Below are 20,160 nucleotides of genomic sequence, written 5' to 3'. Positions count from 1 at the left end.
TTTCTTGATTTTAATTAATGTTGTTTCTCAACCATTAATTGATTCAGTGGACTAAAATTCTCATGTGGTGTTTATTATTTTCATTGGACAGTTAATTCTGTCATTATAAGTTATAACTGCACAACCATTTTGATAAAATAAAAATAAAAATAAATAAATAAAAATGGTGAATTTTCAAGAATTCAGAAAGTACTAAATCATATTCGTCTCGGCGCAATCGATTAAGTTAAACCCGTATTTCGCTATCTCCCTGTATTGGTCTTCCATCTGTCGTCTCGCGTTCTGTTACTCGTCGGTTTTGTGTTTCCGAATTTGAGGGGTACGATCGTCTTTATGTACAGCATCATTCCAGGATTATGTCTCTTCTCCTTAGGCAATGCTCGTAGCTTAGGCAACCAATACGCCACGTATTCGCCTTCGGGATCGTAGTTTTGAGCCTGAAATTCGCATCAACGAAAGCTTAGAAAAAATCGATATATTTTAGTGAAAAGACGATATATTTTAGCTTAGAAAGAAACATACTTGCTTCGGTATGCTGAAGTAACGATCCTCTCTCGGGTCATTCCCAACACCTAGGCACGAAAAAAAAAGTCAACGGCGATGGCATTTTTCTTCGGTTTAGAATTAAGGCATTTCAAATTTAAATATGCTAAATCAAAAATATTTTCGGGAAATATTATATATTATTACCTGCTCCGTAAGTCCAATTACCGTAATTAGAACAAGGATCGTAGTCCAAAAGACACGTCTCGAACCATTCGGCTCCCATTCTCCAGTCAACACCCATATCTCGAACAAGAAACGAACACACAATCTGCCCAAATTCATTGATAGTACATTTTCATTGATCACGATTAGTACTTGTATAATATTTCGAGACGGGAGAAAATAAGTTTAAAACTCACTTGTCGCCCACGGTTCGACATGAATCCAGTACTCGACAATTCTTTCATATTCGCATCAATTAAAGGGTACCTAAAAAGTTCGCCAAACGTTAATATCTCAAAGGTATATATATAAACAAATTATGTTATTTGTTAAAATAAATTATATTTTACCCGGTCCGACCATCTTTCCATGCATCAAAAAGTGCTCGATCTTGGCTCCAATTAGTCTGTACTTTCCGAGGGCCGCCTGCAAATGTTTTTAAAATTCCTAAAAATCAACATCGCATATATCGTAGAAATCGAGAGATATTATTTAATTTCTTTTTTTACCTGCATGAAAAAGAGAGTTTCCTTGCTTGATCGATAGAAATCGGAAGTAGTCCCTCCATATAAGCTCAAATAACACCCTTGAAAAAACGAACATTTATAAACGTTTCCGACTTGGGCTAATTAATCTTGAAATTAGGGTTGCAAAGAATGAATTATCAAGATTACGGGCATCGTGTTTTCTTGATTAAGAATCGAGAACAGAGAGAAAAAAAATACCAGTATGTCGAATCATTTGCTTCTCTTTGTTTTTCATATCTCTTCACCTAAATAATAAATTATTGCATTATATTTCAGCATTAGTTAGTGTTAAAAAGAAAAAAAAAGTTAAGTACCTCTTCGTAAATGAAACGAGGCGAAAGGCTTCCGGAAGCGAGCCAAGGAGAAAATTTTGTCGAATAATCGGATCCCAACATTCCATTACGTGTCACTTTATATGTCCTAATGAGATCCTACACAAAGTATAAAAACAAAAAAAAAATGTTTTAATCGAATAAAATAACTTTCTATAACCGGAAATAGAGCACGAGAAAACGTTGTTCACCTTCTTCCAGAAATACTCGTGCACTCTACTCAACGCCGCACTTTCACCCCCTGCAAATGCCATTCCTTTTACAACCTACTATCGATCGATACAAACATATTTAAAACCAATAAAAAAAATTAATAAGCCCCGTAAAGCAAGAAACATTTATATCGAGAAACGAATAAGTAAACATGCCTTTATAGGCTCGAGCCCAAGTGAAGAAGTTTCCGGAACGCATCCCCAATCTTCAACATTCGGCGACGGACCAAGTGACGGCGGAACCCTAATACATCTCCTCACAACAGATTTCGACTCGGTCGACTGTGTATTTATATACATATTCGATCATCAGACAGCTGAAATATGGAAATACGAGAAAGACGAGTCTTGTAATAAAATATATATATATATATACCTTACGAAACTGAGTATAAACATCTGGTAACGACGTACAATCGAACGGGAGGTCATCGACATGGTACATAGTACAACCCCATATCAACTCTAGTTTCGTACCACGACTAGACACTACAAACTCTTTCCGCAAATTCTCGGAAACACGTCTCTCGACGTTTATCTCCTCGCTGCACGTTTCTTTCTGCGCGTAAACCTGTTAACGTTATTTAGACGGAACGAATTAGTTCGGTTTACAAAACTCGATCGTCGAAATTACGAATATTGAAAATTTAAGGTGGTGTCTTAACAGTGTGGGCCCCATATGTTTTAGCAAGAGAAGGGAGAATTTGCTCGGGTTTGCCACGCTGGATTAAGAGGTTGAGACCCCTTTTCATCAAATTTGTTTTTAAGTCTGCCAAACACTCTGTAAGAAACTGTGCTCTCAGAGCTGCCATTGAAGATTAGTATTTGTATAAATATACAGAGGAATATATTTGAATGAATTTCAGCAATAAGTAAATAATATTCATATTGGGGTAAATTACGAAAAACTCCCTGAACTTAGGCTGAATTACGAAAAACACCCCCAATATCCTTAATTATCAAAATCCATGCGATGTTTGTTTCCGTCTAATTACATCGATCCCCTTACGGTTTTATTTTTCATGCAATTTTTTTATTCCAGAGAATATTTCCTAAAAAATGTCAATTCTACCCCTACGACCTAGAATATATTGAAGGTAGTCATGCCCCAAATGTTAAAAAAAATTGCATATGAATCCACCAAGTGTAGTGACGTTGCAATGCGACAGTTGAGACTTTTTTAGGGGTAGAATTGACATTTTTCCAGGAATATTCCCTAGATACAAAAAGATTTCGTGAAAATCTTACTATAAGGAGGTCGATGTTAGACGAAAACAAATTACGAATAGGTAGGGGTGTTTTTGTAATTTAGCCAAAGTTCATGGGTTTTTCCGTAATTTACCCTATATATATAAATATATGTACCTCCGGTTTTGGGGAAGCCGAAGAAATGGGTGGCGCCGAAGAGTCTTGGATCGATACAATAAACGGGCAAGACAACCTCGGACGAAACCCAAGCCTTGAACAAAACCTCGTTGTCCAGGATTCTCAGATCGTTTCTGAACCAGACAATGGCAACCCCTTTCCCTTTCCGGTCGGAAGTGGTGCTGCTGTACCTGGTGAATGTCTGGTCGGCGATCCGACCCGTTTCGTCCGGCGACCCGAAACCCGGGACGTGGTGGACTGTCTGTGAAGCTCTGGCTGCGTTGGAAGAGGAGTGCATTGTAATTCTGCGAGAAAATATGGAATTGAGTGATTGCTTTGTTGCAGAGAGAAGAGGGTTTGCTGATGTGGGTCGACGTGTAATTGTGTTGAAATTGCGGATCATGGCTTTGAATTTAATTTTGTTTTTTTTTTTTCTTTGAATTTTTAATTTTGAGTTGAGAGGGAGTTGGTTGTTGTTTAGCAGTTGAGAAGATGACACGTGGGTGCAGGATCCGTATGATGACGTGGCTGCTTGGTGGCCGGATAGGGGGTAAGGTTGTGTTTGGCTTAACCTCATTTTCTTTTTCTAATGAGAATTCTTTATTCTGTTGTTTTCGATCCGAATATTTTTAAGGGTATATTACAAACACCCCCTGAGGTATGATCAAATTACAAAAATACCCATCTTGTTTGGATAATTACAACCACCCCTCAACTCATTAAATTTAGTGGAATCTTCGAGATTATATGGAATATTATCACTTTTGTACCCGTTTTATCCCATTAAAACTCTACATTATGAAGCAAGATGATCATAATATGTGATTTTTAGCTTGTATATATTTTGTGGTGCATCGAAAACTGTACTTTTTTACACAAAAAGAGTACAAACTAGAGCAAATTTTACGGAATCTAGATGAATATGTTGAATGTGGCACCATAAAGGTGGAGGTCTAAGGAAAAATCATAGTTGAGGGGTAGATGTAATTATCCAAACAAGAGGGGGGCTTTTGTAATTTGACCATACCTCAGGGGGGTGTTTGTAATTTACCCTATTTTAAATTTTAAAACCATATTTTTTCCATTTTGTTATAAAATATGAAATATAATACAATAATATATATGTATATATATGTATATGAAGTAAATTGTAGTGCGTAAACTGTAAAGAACACTTATATTATAATATTAGTAGTATTGTGAGCTTCTGAGAGATACTGAAGAAAGTGATGATTTTATTATTGAAAACCCAAACATCTATTTATACATGAATTACTACAAGCATTGTCATGCTAGCAACAATAGAAAACAAGACACGTATCTAGTAGAGTCTTTATCCACAAGTCTTTAAACTTGGTCCACAAGTAGTTAGACTTAGTCCACAAGTTGTAAGTGGATATTATAATACTCCCCCTTGGACTAAGTATGTTGCATAGGCTGCCACGTTAAAAATCTTGAGTCGGAAAACTTAACGGGACAAAATCGATCAGAAGGGAAAAAATGCATGACTCGAATCCAAGTTGAGTGCATAAGCTGCCTCGTTAAAAACCTTTGCTGGAAAACCCTGTGGGACAAAACCAGTCATAAGGGAAAAAGAGTGCAGCGCACCATTGCTCCCCCTGAAATGAGCGATATAGCTTCTGAGATGGGCCATCAATCTTGCTTCATATTGGCTCTTCGCATTCCAATATTGTATACCAATTTCTCAAATGTAGAAGTCGGTAAGGACTTTGTAAATAAATCAGCAAGATTGTCACATGAGCGAATTTGTTGGACATCAATTTCTCCATTCTTCTGAAGCTCGTGTGTATGAAAGAACTTTGGTGATATGTGTTTGGTCCTATCACCCTTTATATATCCGCCTCTTGTTTGTGCTATACAAGCAGCATTATCTTCATAAATGATAGTGGGCGTATTTGTAACTGGATTTAATTGGCAGGAATTTCGTATATGTGATATGACCGATCTTAACCAAACACATTCTCTGCCAGCCTCATAAAGTGCTATTATTTCAGAATGATTTGAGGAGGTGGCTACCAACGTCTGTTTGGTGGATCGCCAAGATATACCTGCACCATTGTAACAAAACAAATATCCAGTTTGTGAGCGAGCTTTGTGGGGATCAGATCTATATCCCGCATCGGCATAACCAACTAACCCTTGGTTAGTTGCATTTTTCGAATAAAATAATCCCAAATCTACAGTACCACGAAGATATCGAAAAATATGTTTAACACCATTCCAGTGTCTCCGTGTAGGCTCAGAACTGTATCGCGCAAGCACATTTACCGCAAAAGCGATATCAGGTCGAGTGCATTGTGCTAGATACATTAACGCTCCGATAGCATTAAGATACGGCACTTCTGGGCCAAGTATCTCTTCATTAAATTCTTTAGGTCGGAACGGATCCTTTTCAGGATCTAAATTGCGCACAACCATAGGGGTGCTCAATGGATTAGCATTTTCCATGTTAAATTTTTTGAGCAACCGTTTAGTATATGCAGATTGGTGTATAAGTATGCCGTTAATTTTATGCTCAAGCTCAATACCAAGGCAGAGTTTGGTTTTTCCAAGGTCCTTGACCTCAAACTCTTTCTTTAAATATTCAGCAGCATTGGCCAACTCTTCAGAAGTGCCAATGAGGTTCATGTCATCTACATAAACCGCAATAATAGCAAATCCGGTTTCTGATCGTTTAATAAAAACGCATGGGCAAATAGGATCATTTTTATAACCTTCCCTGATAAGGTATTCACTCAATCTATGATACCACATGCGACCAGATTGCTTTAGACCATACAATGATCTTTGTAATTTGATTGAGTGCAGCTCACGAGAAGCGCCAGAGTTAGGCATTTTAAAACCATCGGGAATTTTCATATAAATATCAGAATCTAGTGAACCATATAGATAGGCCGTTACAACGTCCATTAGACGCATGTCCAGTCCCTCTTGGACGACCATATTGATAAGAAAACGAAAAGTGATCGTATCCATCACTGGTGAATACGTCTCATCATAATCAATTCCAGGTCGCTGGGAGAAACCTTGAGCTACAAGGCGGGCTTTATATCTTACAATTTCATTGTTCTCGTTCATCTTACGGACAAATACCCATTTATACCCAACGGGCTTTACATTATCCGGAGTTTGAACGATTTGCCCGAATACTTTCCGTTTTTCTAGGGAAGCCAATTCAGATTTTATTGCTTCCTCCCATTTAGGCCAATCATTTCTTTGGCGGCATTCCATTATGGAACGCGGTTCACTATCATAATCATCGTACATAATTTCTTGTGCAACCGAGAATGCAAAAATATTATCGATGATTATCTCATTTCTATCCCATATTTCATTGCAATAACTTATGGGATTCTCGGTATTCCCGGGTTTTGATATCGCTTTTTCGATATCAGGCTCAACAGATTCATCTGGAGCATTCTCACTAGGAATCACTTGGTTCGAGGGTTCATCAATTTTCCCCTTTCTTTTTCTAGGAACAACGTCCTTTGATCCAATTGGTCTACCCCGTTTTTGTCGTGGGGGATCATCATTCATTTTCGCATGTTCTTCAGGAACAGTGATCCTAGCTGGAACATTCACAGCTGGAATATAAGACTTCGTAACTTTATTGGCATCATTAAATGCATCAGGAAGTCTATTGGCAATATTTTGTAAATGAATGATTCTATGGATCTCATTTTCACATTCAGAGGTACGTGGGTCGAGATGAGATAAGCGTTGCTCACACCATGTGAGATTCTCGATTGGTTTTTGTTTATCATTATCACGGATATTCTGAATATCTTTACCAATCGGTATAAATAATGTCTCATCAAAATGACAGTCCGCAAATCTAGCGGTAAATAAATCACCCGTCATTGGTTCTAAGAATCTAATAATCGACGGTGAATCAAACCCAACGTATATGCCAAGTCGGCGTTGGGGACCCATTTTAGTCCTCTGAGGAGGAGGAATTGGCACTTGCACAGCGCAACCAAATGTGCGAAGGTGCGAAATATCGGGTTCAAAGCCTAAGGCCAATTGCATTGGGGAATGCATATGATAAGCAGTGGGGCGTAATTTAATCAGCGCTGATGCATGCAATACTGCATGGCCCCATACTGCACTAGTGAGTTTAGATCTCATCAGCAAAGTACGAGCAATTATTTGGACGCGTTTAATCAGGGATTCCGCTAGTCCATTTTGAGTGTGAACGTATGCTACTGGGTGCTCGACATTTATTCCCAGTGCTGCACAATACTCATCAAAAGTTTTTGATGTAAATTCTCCGGCATTATCCATTCTTATGTTTTTAATGGGATAATCAGGGAAATGTGCTCGGAGTTTAATAATTTGTGCTAGCAAACGCGCAAATGCAACATTTCGCGTAGATAATAAGCATACGTGGGACCATCTACAAGATGCGTCCACCAAAACCATAAAATATCTAAATGGCCCACTTGCAGGGTGTATTGGTCCACAAATATCACCATGAATACGTTGTAAAAACGATGGTGATTCATAACCGATCTTCTCGATGGAAGGTTTTATAATGAGCTTTCCTTGTGAACATGATTCACAAAAATATTCATTGGACATTAAGATCTTTGTATCTTTTAATGGATGTCCCTTAGTATGTTGTACAATCCTACGCATCATTGTCGTTCCTGGGTGACCCAGTCGATCATGCCATAACCCGTGTATATCGGGATTAACAAGTTTCCATGGCATAGTGGCATATGATTCGAAAGCTCTAATTTTGAAACAATACACTCCAGAAGCTGTCGCTTCGAGTTTTTCATGAACAATTCTTTTGTCCATAACATATGATGTGATGCAGAGACATTCCACGGTATTTTCAACCAGTGTCTCTAAATGATATCCATTACGTCTCACATCTTTAAAACTCAGTAGGTTCTTATTTGATCTACCTGATATCAATGCATTTTCAATATGCAAAGTGGTACCATTAGGCAACACAATTGTTGCGTTCCCGGAGCCATCTATTATTTCCGCGGAACCTGCAATGGTTTTAACTTGTGCCTTGCACAAAGTCACACTCGAGAAATATATTTTGTTGTTGAATATTGAGTGTGTAGTTGCACTATCGAGTAGGCAATTTTCTCTTTTGTCGATGTTCTCCATGTTTGCCTGAATTAAATAACATAAAATTAATATTGAATCGTAGTATAGTTCAAAAATGATAACAAACTCATAGTTTTATACATAATCAAAATATCAGCTCGACCTTGGGAACAACCTCCAAGGGAGATATGTACATGGATACATCAAAAGGCAAAATAGCTCAATCTCGGGTACTACATCATCCGAGAGAGATATATACAAAGTATACATAGTGAGTACAAAATAACTCAAAAGAGATGCTCATATGGCAATTTACACAAGAGGATCAAGATCTGTAAAGAAATCTGATAACTCAAGAGAGGCTCCATCTTGAGCAGGATCTTGATCAAGCATGCTCCCAGATGTGCTGGCTTCAAGAACAGCAAGTGGCATTTCTGCCTCAGTGACATTTGCCTGGACATTTTTTCCTTTGTCTCTTTTTGAATCCTGGTACAGATTTACCAGATGTTGGGCGGTTCTACAAACTTTGGCCCAGTGTCCAGTCATTCCACATCTAATACACATATTTTCTGGAATTCTTTCCGCGGGCATCTTGCCTTTATCGCGTTTTGCCTGAAATGGTTGTCTCTGCCAGACCGTATTATTATTATTTCGACGGGGATATTCATATCCACCTCGGTCATTATTTCGGGCATCTTGAGGGGGACCACGTCCACCACCTCTGCGTGCACCACGCCAAAATTTACGCCCACGGCCTCTAAATCGGCCCATATTTCTATTTTGATTAGCATGTGCTTCAGGCACAGCTTGGGACCCACATGGTCGCAAATCATGATTTTTCAACAGCAATTCATTTGTTTTTTCTGCTGTGAGGAGTACAGAGATCAACTCCGAATATGTTTTAAACTGGCGCTGCCTATATTGCTGTTGGAGCACCAAGTTCGAGGCATGCATAGTAGAGAAAGTTTTCTCCAATTTATCATATTCAGATATTTTAACTCCACACAAGGCTAATCGGGACTCAAGTTTAAACAGTGCCGAATTATAGTCGGCAACAGATTTGAAGTCCTGCAGCCTTAGGTGCTGCCAATTATATTGGGCTTGTGGGAGAATCACGGTTTTTGTGTGATCAAACCTTTCTTTGAGTTTTTGCCATATCTATGATGGCCTTTCAAGTTGTATATATTCATCTTTCAAATCCTCGGAAAGATGATGACGAATAAAAATCATAGCATTTGCCTCATCTTTCCTGTTTGCCTCCTTGATATCTACACAATCCAAGGCTTTTACAAGATCTAGCCCTTGGAGGTGTAATTTGATATCTAAGCACCAGGATAAGAAGTTACTGCCGGTAACATCAAGGATTTGAAATTTTTGTTTTTCGATTCCGGCCATCGGAAAATAAAATAAATAGAAAATAGTACAACAAAAAGAAATTAACCTTTTTACAAACCTATAATTTTGTAGAGCAAAAACTCGTGCTGATAACGTGTTATAAAATATGAAATATAATACAATAATATATATGTATATATATGTATATGAAGTAAACTGTAGTGCGTAAACTGTAAAGAACACTTATATTATAATATTAGTAGTATTGTGAGCTTCTGAGAGATACTGAAGAAAGTGATGATTTTATTATTGAAAACCCAAACATCTATTTATACATGAATTACTACAAGCATTGTCATGCTAGCAACAATAGAAAACAAGACACGTATCTAGTAGAGTCTTTATCCACAAGTCTTTAAACTTGGTCCACAAGTAGTTAGACTTAGTCCACAAGTTGTAAGTGGATATTATAATACATTTCAAATTTTCGAAATTTTGATTTATGATTATGTAACCGGAATTGGTTTTTCACCTTTTTTTTTTTTTTTTTTTATCGAAAGTGTTAATTTTGAATTGATCAATCCGATTTTCATCGCTAACTAGAAGTCCGAAGACTTGTAAATATACTAAATAGGGCAAATTATGGTCACCCATGAGTTATGGTCAAATACGAAAATTCTCCTCATGTTCGGGTAATTACAGTCACCCTCATTAATTATGTATTATTTTAAGAAAATACCCCTCTAGAGATAAATTTAGGGATGTTGAATCGGTAAAAATCGAACCGAAATTTTGGTACACCAACATTTCATACTGTTTACCGAACTGAATATACGATTTGGTTCGGTAAATAACCGAATTACATTAATTTTATGTAAAAATATTTAAAAGGAGGGATGACTGTAATTACCCAAACAAGAGGGAATTTTCATAATTTGGTTATGCCTCAGGGTGACCGTAATTTGCCTTATTAAATATGCTAAATTAGACTTGCCTCCCATGAAGTTAAGTGTAATTACACGTAGACCCTCTTTAAATTAAAACATTGCAGATACCTCACTTCCACCTACCTGGGAGTTCGTGGGTGAAAAAAAGCCGAGAATCAGAGAGAGAATCTCCACCTTCATTAATTCAGCTATGGGGTCCGCCGCCGCCGCCACCGCCGCGAATTCTAACGTTTTCGTCTACGGCAGCCTCCTCGCCGACGACGTCGTTCGCGTCCTCTTAAGCCGCGTTCCTCCTTCCTCCCCCGCCATCCTGCCTGACTTGTCAGTCTCTCTCTCTCTCTCTCTCTCTCTCTCTCTCTCTCTCAAATTTAAGGTGTAATTACACACACAAACACACGAGATGTGCTCAATTTCTTCTCTGTCGTTTTACGATTTGGGATCTTCGCGAATTTAGGAGATAAATTCAATCGTTTGAAAATTGAAATGGTACAGCTTCTGATCCTCAATGTACAACCGGTTTCATCGGTCTAGGTCTAATCAATCATGATTCAATCTAGTAGTAATCGGAAACACAAATTCACGAAATTCCAGACTGATAACAGCTTAGGAAAAATTACAGTTTTCATCCCTCAAGTTTGCACTAGTTTCACATTTAGTCCCCTGTGTTCACACAAAACACGTTGAGTCCCTCGTGTTTCAACAATTTGACACTTTTGGTCATTTCCGTCAATCTACCGTTAGTCTGTCGGTTAAGAAAGTGAAGGACATATGCTTGATTCGCTTCGGTTAGCACTAACGGAAAATTAACGGAAATGATCGTAAGTGTTAAATTATTGAAACATGAGGGATTAAATGTGTGTTTTTGTGAACATGGGGGACCAAATGTGAAATCGAGTTGAACTTGAGGAACGAAAGTGTATTTTTTCCCAACAGTTTATAGGGGTGAGCAACAAAACCGAAAAACCGAACCGAAAAACCGAAAAACCGAGCCGTTTTAAACCGTACCGAATAGCAAACCGCATGTACGGTTTTTTATTTTTGAAATACCGAATTATTCGGTTCGGTATGGTTGAAAGGTAAATAACCGAACCGAAAAACCGAACCGAACCGAAACTATAAAATGACTTCATTTTATATAATATATATGTATTATTTTACCCTAATATTTATTTTCTGTCTTTCAATTACTTGTATCATTCTAAGCATTTGTTCATAAATTGAGACATTGTATTTTATTTGTTTAGTAATTAAAAATTTACTTGAGTTCATGGTTTTAATAATGTGGTAGATGAAAGTAGGAAAAAAAATGAAGCATAATACATCATCTATAAATTATGTTAAGTCCTATGAAATTAAAGATTTATATTTTCATTGCATTAGTAAGTTGTGAAAGTAATTGTAATTGTATTCTTTTGTTTGTACAACTTGAATATATAGTTACGCTTGAACCGAAAAATAACCGAAACCGAACCGTAAAAAACCGAAACCGAACCGAAACCGAACCGATAAAAAACCGACATACACGGTTTTTAATTTTACAAAAACCGATATATTCGGTTCGGTCCGGTTTTTGGCTAAAACTGAACCGAACCGACCCGTGCACACCCCTAACAGTTTATGTTGTGCCATCAAAGATGTGATTTCTTTTTCTGTGATAAGCAAATATCCTGTAATTCATTGTTACCTTCTTTTCTGTATCGAGAAATTCGAATTCGTCTCAAATAACAAAATTGGGGGACATTGCATGTGTTGGTGTTATTGTACTTATAGTTCAAACTGCAAATTGTCTTTTTGGTAGAATGAATTGCTGGATAAACATGTATCTATAATGGTAGAGTTGTATCTTTATTCGTTGACGATTTTTTTTTTTTTTCCGTTTTTGTGTTGTAGCCATAGATTTAGCATCAAGGGACGTGTTTACCCTGCAATTCTACCTGTTCAAGATAAGAAAGTTATCGGGAAGGTTTTTTCATCGTTATTTTAGCATCTTATGCATTCAATAAACTAGAAATCATTATCTTCTGTTGGAGCAAAAGCGGGCTTATTTATTTGATCATCGTACCCGTTTTCTAAACATTAATTTATTTTATTTTATTAAATAGGTTCTCATTGGCATCACTCCTCCCGAACTCGATATTCTCGACTCATTCGAGGACGACGAGTATGAAAGGAAAACTGTCGATGTTCTTCTCAAGGCATGTCAATTTGGTTCGCGTATTAGGAACCGTAATTTTAGCTGTTTATCGACATTGTTGTTCTCTTGAATTTGCAGGATAGTTCTGAGAAGTTGCAAGCTTACACGTATGTTTGGCTAAACAAGACTGATCCGAACTTATACGGCGAATGGGATTTCGAGGTGATTTGTTCGTTTTTCGATTGGATTAAGTTATCTGCAGAATTGGTGTATTGCGTGTATCAGTTCCTAATCTTTTTTTGGCGTTTGATATTATCGTTACAGGAGTGGAAAGTAGTGCACATGGATAACTTCTTGAACATGACAAAGGGTTTCATGGAAGAAATCACGGCACCTGATTCGAAAACGAGGGTCGAAACGTATGAATCGTTCTATCAAGAGAAAGACAAATAATCGTTCCCATTTGTAATTAATTATATGATCTTTCAACTTATTTCCATGACTGTTATAGTCATCTGAATAAAGTTAAAAGCAAAAATTCACGTCGCACAAGTGATTTTCAAGGTTTTGGTTTTTTAATCAACGTTCAAAATATTTCCGTGTTTGGTTTCGAAACTAGAAATTGAGTAAATAAATGAATCGACACTCTGGAAGGTACTGAAGAACTGAAATGCTCAAGTAGTTTTCCATCTTTTCGATGAATAATTTTATTTTTATTTTTATTTTTTTCGATTATTTTGTTCGAAACAGATTGATAAAATAATCGAGATAATAATATGAAAAGTCTCGAAATGGAGGGTATGGATGATAATTTAATTCCATTATTCTCTGCAACTTAAAAAAGTTCAATCTTTGCTCCGGCGACGAATTCTGAGATGGCCAAACTTTCCGGCACCCGGAGAAGAACCCTCGAAAACAATTGGTAGATATCCAGTTGCTCCTTTGTACCTCTTCTGAATCTGCACATTCAAATAATTTAACCCCACGTTAAAAAAGAAAAAAAGGATAAATAAATCAAACACGCTCGTAAATCGTCCAAGAACCAGAAACCGAACATCTTGAATAATTAATTTATTTTTTACTTGTTTAGAAAAAATGTAATTTATATAACATTAATATACCTGAAGAATTTGCTCACTGCTTCGCAGGCAATTTCTGCCGACGACGCAAACGGTGCCACCTGATCCTCCACCGGTAATTTTAGCACCATAAAGCGTTCCTTCACCTGACCGAGAAAGTTTACTATGGTGCATTTCTTGCACCAGCTGTACTAGTCTGTCTGTACCATCTGATCCAAGCCCACATGCACTGTAGCTGTAGTGGCACTGTAGAGAAAAAAAAAAAAAATATTAATACACGAAAAAAAAAAAAACGAAAATATAAAATGTGCCGATTTACCTGATACAATAATTCTCCGAGAGCAGTGAATTGGTCGTCTGAAGTCGAAGATGTTAGTAGCGCTTTGAAGGCCTGCAATTAATCCGTATATGAAGCCAGTATTTTACGAATAAATTAATTTGAATATAAATACGAGGGGTGGATTTTTATATATTTTTATTTTAAATACCTTGACTCGGAAATTTTCGTATATAGGATGTCGAGTGGCAGCTCTGAGCCCGTAATTCCTCTTGCTATCTATTACAGTGACTGGATCGTTGTGATCGGAATATTTCTCCAAGAATGTTTCGCCGAGCATAGTTTCCGGAAGCTGCTTAATGTATAGAGCTTCGTATCTGATATTTATAAAATAAAAGTTCAGTAATTTTAGTACAACGGCTACGTAATTGGAAATCGAGATGAGTTACCTATGTGGAGACAAGTTGCATAAGTAGTCCAATGATGCCTCGGTTTCGAGTAGTTCGATTCCGTCTTCTTCTAGATCATCGGATGTTACTCCGTTAGCGCAAGATTGCGATAACAATTCCGTTGCAACGGATTTTATTATTTTTCGCCCCATGAAAGCTCCTATTCGGACCGATCCATAGTCGGCCCCACCAACGCTGAAAAAAATGATCCATTATTATGAGAGAGAGAGAGAGAGAGAGATGTATATATATATATATATATATATATATATATATATATATATATATATATATATATATATACCTATGGCGGATTCCCGAATCGATTCCCCAAAACCTTATATAACTAGGAATGTCGACCAAACCCAATACCTCGGCGGGCTGTAACAAGAAAACAATTAAAAAAAAAGGTATTAAACCAATTTACGGAAAAAAAAAAAAACGAGTTCTTGATTTGAAGTGTATAAAGTATACCTGGCAAACCATAGCAAGAAGTTTGTTAGCTTCACCACACGCGGAAGTCATCTGATCCATTACACCGCATGGAGCTCCAACTACGTGATTCTCCACCTTCAAAATTATCGTTAATTTTCAGACATCATCGTAAGAAATATTAAGGTTTATTAAAAAAAAAAAAAAAAAAAAAAAAAAAAAAAAAAAAGTCTTATCGAGTGTGCCGGTTATTTATTCATATATATATTAGAACCTAAACCTTTTGGCAGAGCAAAGCAAGGTCTCTGGGGTTGATGTTTAGCCCTGAAAATCACAGATATCAAATAAATATATTACTCGAATAAAAAAACATAATTAAACTACATAATGAAAAAAATAAAAAAAATAATTAAATAATAAAAAAAGTGGGCACCGTGAGCAGCAGCAATTGCAGACATGGTAGCGACCTCGACAGCTGCAGAAGACGAGACACCTTTGCCTTCTGGCACAGCCGAAGAAACCTACACATGGGCTCCGTTTCAGATTATTAAACTGCATAATTAGCAAATTAAACATTTTAATATTTAATTGGGCAGAGTTAGTTAAAACTCAGTACCAGCATACTAATACTGTTGTCAAAATGTACGCCGAGTTCTTTCATCAGAACAAGAATTGTACCCGCTATATAGGCTGCCCATCTAAACACCACAATCTAGTTAGCGTACTATAATCGAGATTTGAGACCATTATTTATTAAAAATAAAAAAAAAATTAAAAATTAAAAATCGAATCTTGAAAAACCTTTGCGATGGATCACGAGCAAAGTAGCTTCTGGCCTTTTCGTACGACAATGGTTTGTCATCCTCCATGAAATCCGACAAATCCATGTCAAAGGTGGGCCCACGGTTGCTTAATTCAGAGCCATACGAAACCTGAAATAAATAAAATGTATACATTTCAAGAAAATATTATCCACTAAAAATGCTTGGGAATGTAAAATTCACGTACGATTTGCAAAACGGGAGTCGGTCCTTGTTGTCCTTTAGCGCTCTGTCGAGCCTGAGCGTGTTTCCACAGTCTCTGTTTATTCGGACAGATCTTTTGTATAGCAACATGGCAAGCTTCTCTAGTCGGCATCTGTAATATTTTATTACAACATAATTGATTAAAATGACATTATTCGTCGTAAAAATGCTATCTTTAATCCGAAAAAAAAAAAATCTAAATTACCTGCAATACAAGGCTTCCAGAATAATCAGCAATTCCACCCATCACATCCAATCTTCCGGGTGCTCTCGTCACGAAAATATCTTCCTACAATCAATTTTTACATTTAAATTAAATTAAAATAAAATAAAGAATGCATTATTCAAATCGAATTAATTGCAAAAAATACCTCCCAATTAAAGAGACCAGCAGCAGCTTTTCTCTCCCTAAGCTGGTTCTTTTCAGTACCCTTTTCGGAATCGAGAACGGAATCGAGTCCCGACAAGCTCTTCAAGAAATTAACAGTATCCGAAAGACCCAAAATATCCCCGTCAAGAATCTCAAATTCCTCGGGGAATCTAGTTGAAAAATATTCCGAAAAATGATTATTCGACCAATAAAAAAAAATCGGAAAATAACTTCACCCAAAGAAATTCACTTACGAAGGCAAAGGAAAATTATCGTCACCACGTAATATAGCAGTAGTAGGAGAACCAGTACGAAGACCGAGTTCGTTTTCAGCATTTGCATACCAATCTGGAATGCTGAGATCCCTACCCGGGACACGTTGCAATTCATACCCAAGAACGATCGCATCTCGCAATCTGCGGGACCCACTTAGCTACATTTGGGCCAAAGAAAAAAAAAGATTAGCAGTTAATCTGTCGAAAAAAGATGCATCTTTTCTTTTCCACTTAATCTCACCTTATCGGACGCGTAGTTTTTTCCGTAGGCTGTATCTTGCAGAATACGAGCTGCTACCTGGAATATTTACATGAATCAAAACCAAAAAAAAAAGAATCTAAATAAATCTAAATTAATAAAGAAAAAATAAAAAAGGAATCTTGAAAAGGGAAAATGTGGATTACCTCACCACCGTTAATGCCACTCTCGTAGCACGGTTTTAAGCTGATTGCCCGTTCGAGATACGGTCTCCAATGTCCGGTTAGTAAATCCCTTCTTATCATCTCAACACCACCTTGATAAAACTGAATTTATATTTTTTTTTTAAAGATTTTTTTTCAATTTTCATTACATAAGATAAAAAAATAAAATAAAAATTCAGAAAATGCTGAAAACCATTATTAATTTGTACCTCAAGCATATTTCTCAAGAAAGGTTCTTCGTTGAAATAATCCCTACGAACAAAGACAAACGGTATCTTGTATGCAAGGGCTTCACTAACTGTACCATATCCGATTTTTCCTGAAATTAAATTAAAAAAAAATTACCGACTTATTAGTTTTGCTTCATTTAGCAAAAAAAATCAGATGCAAAAAGTTAAATATAACTGACCAAGCATGCAATCAGACGCAGCAATCACATCAGGGGTATATGTGTCTTTTGCTAGCTTTACGAAATTCGGAGGAAGGTCCAAACTTTCAGAAGCACCACAAACCTGAATCAAGAATCAAACAGCATTTTTAAAATATTCTTTGTTTACCGTATAAAAACGGAATCTTGTTCACATTAAACAATCCTTAAAAATGTAAAGTTATTGTACGAATGAAATACCAGACAGATCCAACCCTCAGGCAGGTACTCCTCCTTTAAAGTCCAACCCGATGGCTGCAAATAGTAACGATTTTATATATAGTGTTCATAAGGGTGCAATCGAAAAAAATAAAAATAAAAAATTCGTATTTTCAAGATTTTCAAAACGACCGTTATAACTAATTACCTGTCCGCCAAAGTTGAGAATAGCAATCTTCATATCCTCCGAAATTCCGAGATCTCTCCTCACCTGGAGAATCGTTAAAAAAAATAAACGATGCATGTAAAAACGGTGTATTTTACCGGTTTTCGTAAAATTAATCATTTGTTTTTTTTAATGTACCTCATCGCGAGACTTGTGCAACCTTCTCACTACCAAAGGCACATCGATTGCATCACGAAAGGCAGGCACTGTAGAGGAAGAACACACACGATGGCATAAGTTATATAGCAAAGGCAAATTCGTCATTATCCAAAAGAATATTCTGTATTAATGTGTGTACTTGGACAGTATCCTGGCAATCGGATAAGGAATTCACAGTGCGAATAATCCTCAGCTATCTGCATCATCGAAAAAACAACGTCAGAATATGAAGTAGCTTTCAAAAGTGTCTCGTTTTTGCGTATATAGACAATCGTAAGCGAGTTTAATTTACTGAAACGACCTGCCAAACTATGGATCGATGATGATGACCAGCAGCCATTACGTATTCAGCATAAATGAAATCCCAACTGCCAATAATATAATTTTTTCAAGATTTATAAATTTATTTAAAGACCGACAAAAAATACGAAAAAAAATAAAAATTTAGCTGAAAATGGGAGATAGAAATTACCTGAAATTGGTGACACAAACGGAACGAATCCCAGCATCAGCTGCTGCACGACAAGCAACTGGAACAACATCCGATACCTATACTCGAAAAACGGATTTAAAGAAAATTAGAAATAATAATTAAATAACAATATCCGAGAATTTATTACTCGAAACAGCTTCTAAAGTACAAATATTTTTTTTACCACTAAGTCTGCATTGATGGACTTTAGCCACTCAACTTCTGTAGCCATGATAGTGTCGCGGGGTACTACAGCCGTCTCAGAATACTAAACAAAATCATAAAAAATAATTAAATTAACTAATTAATTAATTAATTAATAATGACCGTAATACAAATGAAATTTAATATTTGTATATGTGCAAAGTGGTGCGATTTTTTTTTTTTTCGTGTTAAAAAGTGGATACCTTCTCCAAAGAAGCGAGGCGGTCAACTGTCAAAGCATCTGCTTGAACTGCACCACAGTCTAGAAGGACCTACAGTCGAAATTTCGTTTAACGGTTAAATTATGTAAATCAAAATTGTGACGGATTTTCGGAGTAAAGATTTCATTATGAAACGAGGGGGGGGCCATTGAAAGAAACCTTGCGAAGGAAAAGACGAGGAGACTGTATTTCAGTAGTGAAAACGTAATCTGGTGCACCGGTGACAACATGAACATCGTGCCCCGCGAGAATGAGGTGTCGAGCAACCTAAGAAACATAAAATCAATCGAAATTAATTACCGTAATGTGCAGACAAGAAATAAAAAAAAAAAAAAAAAAAAAAAAAGCTACTGATCTACAGCGTGCTTTAAGAAGCTGGATTTTGATGAATAAATAAAACCCGATGCATCAAACAATCTATACGAGGCAATGCAGAATCAAATTTCCGTATCATTTCTGTAAAACCATGAATGAACCCTACATTTTCAATTAAATATTTTCTTGGGTAATTTTTATGCAAGAAAGATGCAATGAGACAATGATCAAAGATGAAAAATACTAAACAACACAAACAAACACGAAAAAGCGAGCTGATCATCACTAAAGAAATGCAATTAAATGATTTATATAAACAATTGAACTGATTAATGACTATCCCAGTCTTAAAAAAAAAAAAAAAAAGAGGGCTTTAGAATTAAAAAAAAAATCATCTTTTTAGACAAATCACACACACACACACATCGAATCAAAACATACCCATAATTACATAACAATTTATCAGTACATCGAATCAAAACATTATTTTTTCATCTTTTCAGACAAATCACACACACACAGTGTGTGTGTGTGTGTGTGTGTGTGTGTGAGAGAGAGAGAGAGAGAGAGAGAGAGAGAGAGAGAGAGAGAGAGAGAGAGAGAACCTCGACAACGCGGGTGGCATGGCCAAAGCCATGACCGGTGACGTAATAGGCAAATACAAGAGGACGCTTCACTGAGTCTTCTGCACCCATCTTCTTCTTCCTCTTGATCTCTGATTTTAAAATAAATAAATAATAAAAAACAGAACAAGAAACCCCTTTTTAATTTCTGATTGATCTCCGAAAAGAAATCAAGAAACAGAGGAATAAGTTCCAACTTTATATGGGTTCAGTTTCACTGTTGGGGTTTTTGACGTCAGAGTGATCTGAGGTGTCATCATTCGATTCTTATCCAATTTTGTTTTTTCGAGGGATTTAATGTTGTTTATTGTTTTTAACGTTATTATTATATACTTATATTTATATGAAAAAATACCATTTCTATGAAGGTTATTCT

The 20,160-nt window shown here is 36.6% G+C and overlaps 3 protein-coding genes and 1 pseudogene across 3 annotated transcripts; 1 reads left to right on the top strand and 3 right to left on the bottom strand.

Moving 5' to 3' along the window:
- Nucleotides 1-47: 47 nt before the first annotated feature.
- Nucleotides 48-3,591, bottom strand: CRY3 (cryptochrome 3). Its single transcript, XM_013000545.2, has 13 exons — nucleotides 3,145-3,591; nucleotides 2,445-2,584; nucleotides 2,156-2,350; nucleotides 1,936-2,061; nucleotides 1,759-1,833; nucleotides 1,550-1,666; nucleotides 1,434-1,480; nucleotides 1,218-1,294; nucleotides 1,059-1,134; nucleotides 906-975; nucleotides 691-814; nucleotides 523-572; nucleotides 48-437 (listed from the first exon to the last, which is right to left on the bottom strand). Exons 1-13 carry the CDS (start codon nucleotides 3,545-3,547, stop codon nucleotides 243-245), a joined length of 1,695 nt encoding a protein of 564 aa, XP_012855999.2. The 5' UTR covers nucleotides 3,548-3,591; the 3' UTR covers nucleotides 48-242.
- Nucleotides 3,592-8,414: 4,823 nt separating this feature from the next.
- LOC105974002 (uncharacterized) lies at nucleotides 8,415-9,729 on the bottom strand (annotated as a pseudogene).
- Nucleotides 9,730-10,624: 895 nt separating this feature from the next.
- On the top strand, nucleotides 10,625-13,240 carry LOC105975305 (AIG2-like (avirulence induced gene) family protein). The gene is made up of 5 exons (XM_013000483.2): nucleotides 10,625-10,835; nucleotides 12,405-12,477; nucleotides 12,617-12,709; nucleotides 12,787-12,870; nucleotides 12,973-13,240. Exons 1-5 carry the CDS (start codon nucleotides 10,705-10,707, stop codon nucleotides 13,099-13,101), a joined length of 510 nt encoding a protein of 169 aa, XP_012855937.2. The 5' UTR covers nucleotides 10,625-10,704; the 3' UTR covers nucleotides 13,102-13,240.
- Nucleotides 13,241-13,330: 90 nt separating this feature from the next.
- On the bottom strand, nucleotides 13,331-20,160 carry ARA1 (arabinose kinase). Its single transcript, XM_088816390.1, has 29 exons — nucleotides 19,767-20,160; nucleotides 19,006-19,113; nucleotides 18,829-18,897; nucleotides 18,606-18,689; nucleotides 18,422-18,498; nucleotides 18,251-18,317; nucleotides 18,089-18,146; nucleotides 17,929-17,996; nucleotides 17,773-17,835; nucleotides 17,607-17,660; nucleotides 17,388-17,490; nucleotides 17,188-17,297; nucleotides 16,961-17,080; nucleotides 16,797-16,853; nucleotides 16,535-16,713; nucleotides 16,282-16,450; nucleotides 16,116-16,199; nucleotides 15,894-16,022; nucleotides 15,687-15,817; nucleotides 15,502-15,583; nucleotides 15,319-15,406; nucleotides 15,166-15,209; nucleotides 14,928-15,023; nucleotides 14,758-14,834; nucleotides 14,454-14,648; nucleotides 14,216-14,381; nucleotides 14,047-14,118; nucleotides 13,770-13,973; nucleotides 13,331-13,607 (listed from the first exon to the last, which is right to left on the bottom strand). The coding sequence occupies exons 1-29, from the start codon at nucleotides 19,854-19,856 to the stop codon at nucleotides 13,494-13,496; spliced, it is 2,958 nt and encodes a 985-aa protein (XP_088672516.1). The 5' UTR covers nucleotides 19,857-20,160; the 3' UTR covers nucleotides 13,331-13,493.

The sequence above is a fragment of the Erythranthe guttata genome, chromosome 1, assembly GCF_056151865.1.
Source record: "Erythranthe guttata isolate IM_541 chromosome 1, IM_541, whole genome shotgun sequence".
Taxonomy (NCBI): domain Eukaryota; kingdom Viridiplantae; phylum Streptophyta; class Magnoliopsida; order Lamiales; family Phrymaceae; genus Erythranthe; species Erythranthe guttata.
The sequence above is the reverse complement of the archived record's forward strand: the minus strand, read 5'-3'. Positions and strand labels throughout refer to the sequence as shown.

Bases quoted from the DNA above. Each gene is read 5' to 3' on its own strand.
- CRY3 (XM_013000545.2), bottom strand. From the start codon at position 3,547: ATGATCCGCAATTTCAACACAATTACACGTCGACCCACATCAGCAAAC. The intron at 2,585-3,144 runs GTACATATATTT...CTTCAATGGCAG, and splicing joins CGGCTTCCCCAAAACCGGAG to CTCTGAGAGCACAGTTTCTT. The intron at 438-522 runs GTATGTTTCTTT...TGCGAATTTCAG, and splicing joins ACTTCAGCATACCGAAGCAA to GCTCAAAACTACGATCCCGA.
- ARA1 (XM_088816390.1), bottom strand. From the start codon at position 19,856: ATGGGTGCAGAAGACTCAGTGAAGCGTCCTCTTGTATTTGCCTATTAC. The intron at 16,854-16,960 runs GTAATCCACATT...TAAATATTCCAG, and splicing joins GTGGCATTAACGGTGGTGAG to GTAGCAGCTCGTATTCTGCA. The intron at 15,024-15,165 runs GTTTAGGTTCTA...ATAATTTTGAAG, and splicing joins TTGCTTTGCTCTGCCAAAAG to GTGGAGAATCACGTAGTTGG.
- LOC105975305 (XM_013000483.2), top strand. From the start codon at position 10,705: ATGGGGTCCGCCGCCGCCGCCACCGCCGCGAATTCTAACGTTTTCGTC. The intron at 12,478-12,616 runs GTTTTTTCATCG...TTTATTAAATAG, and splicing joins ATAAGAAAGTTATCGGGAAG to GTTCTCATTGGCATCACTCC. The intron at 12,871-12,972 runs GTGATTTGTTCG...TTATCGTTACAG, and splicing joins ACGGCGAATGGGATTTCGAG to GAGTGGAAAGTAGTGCACAT.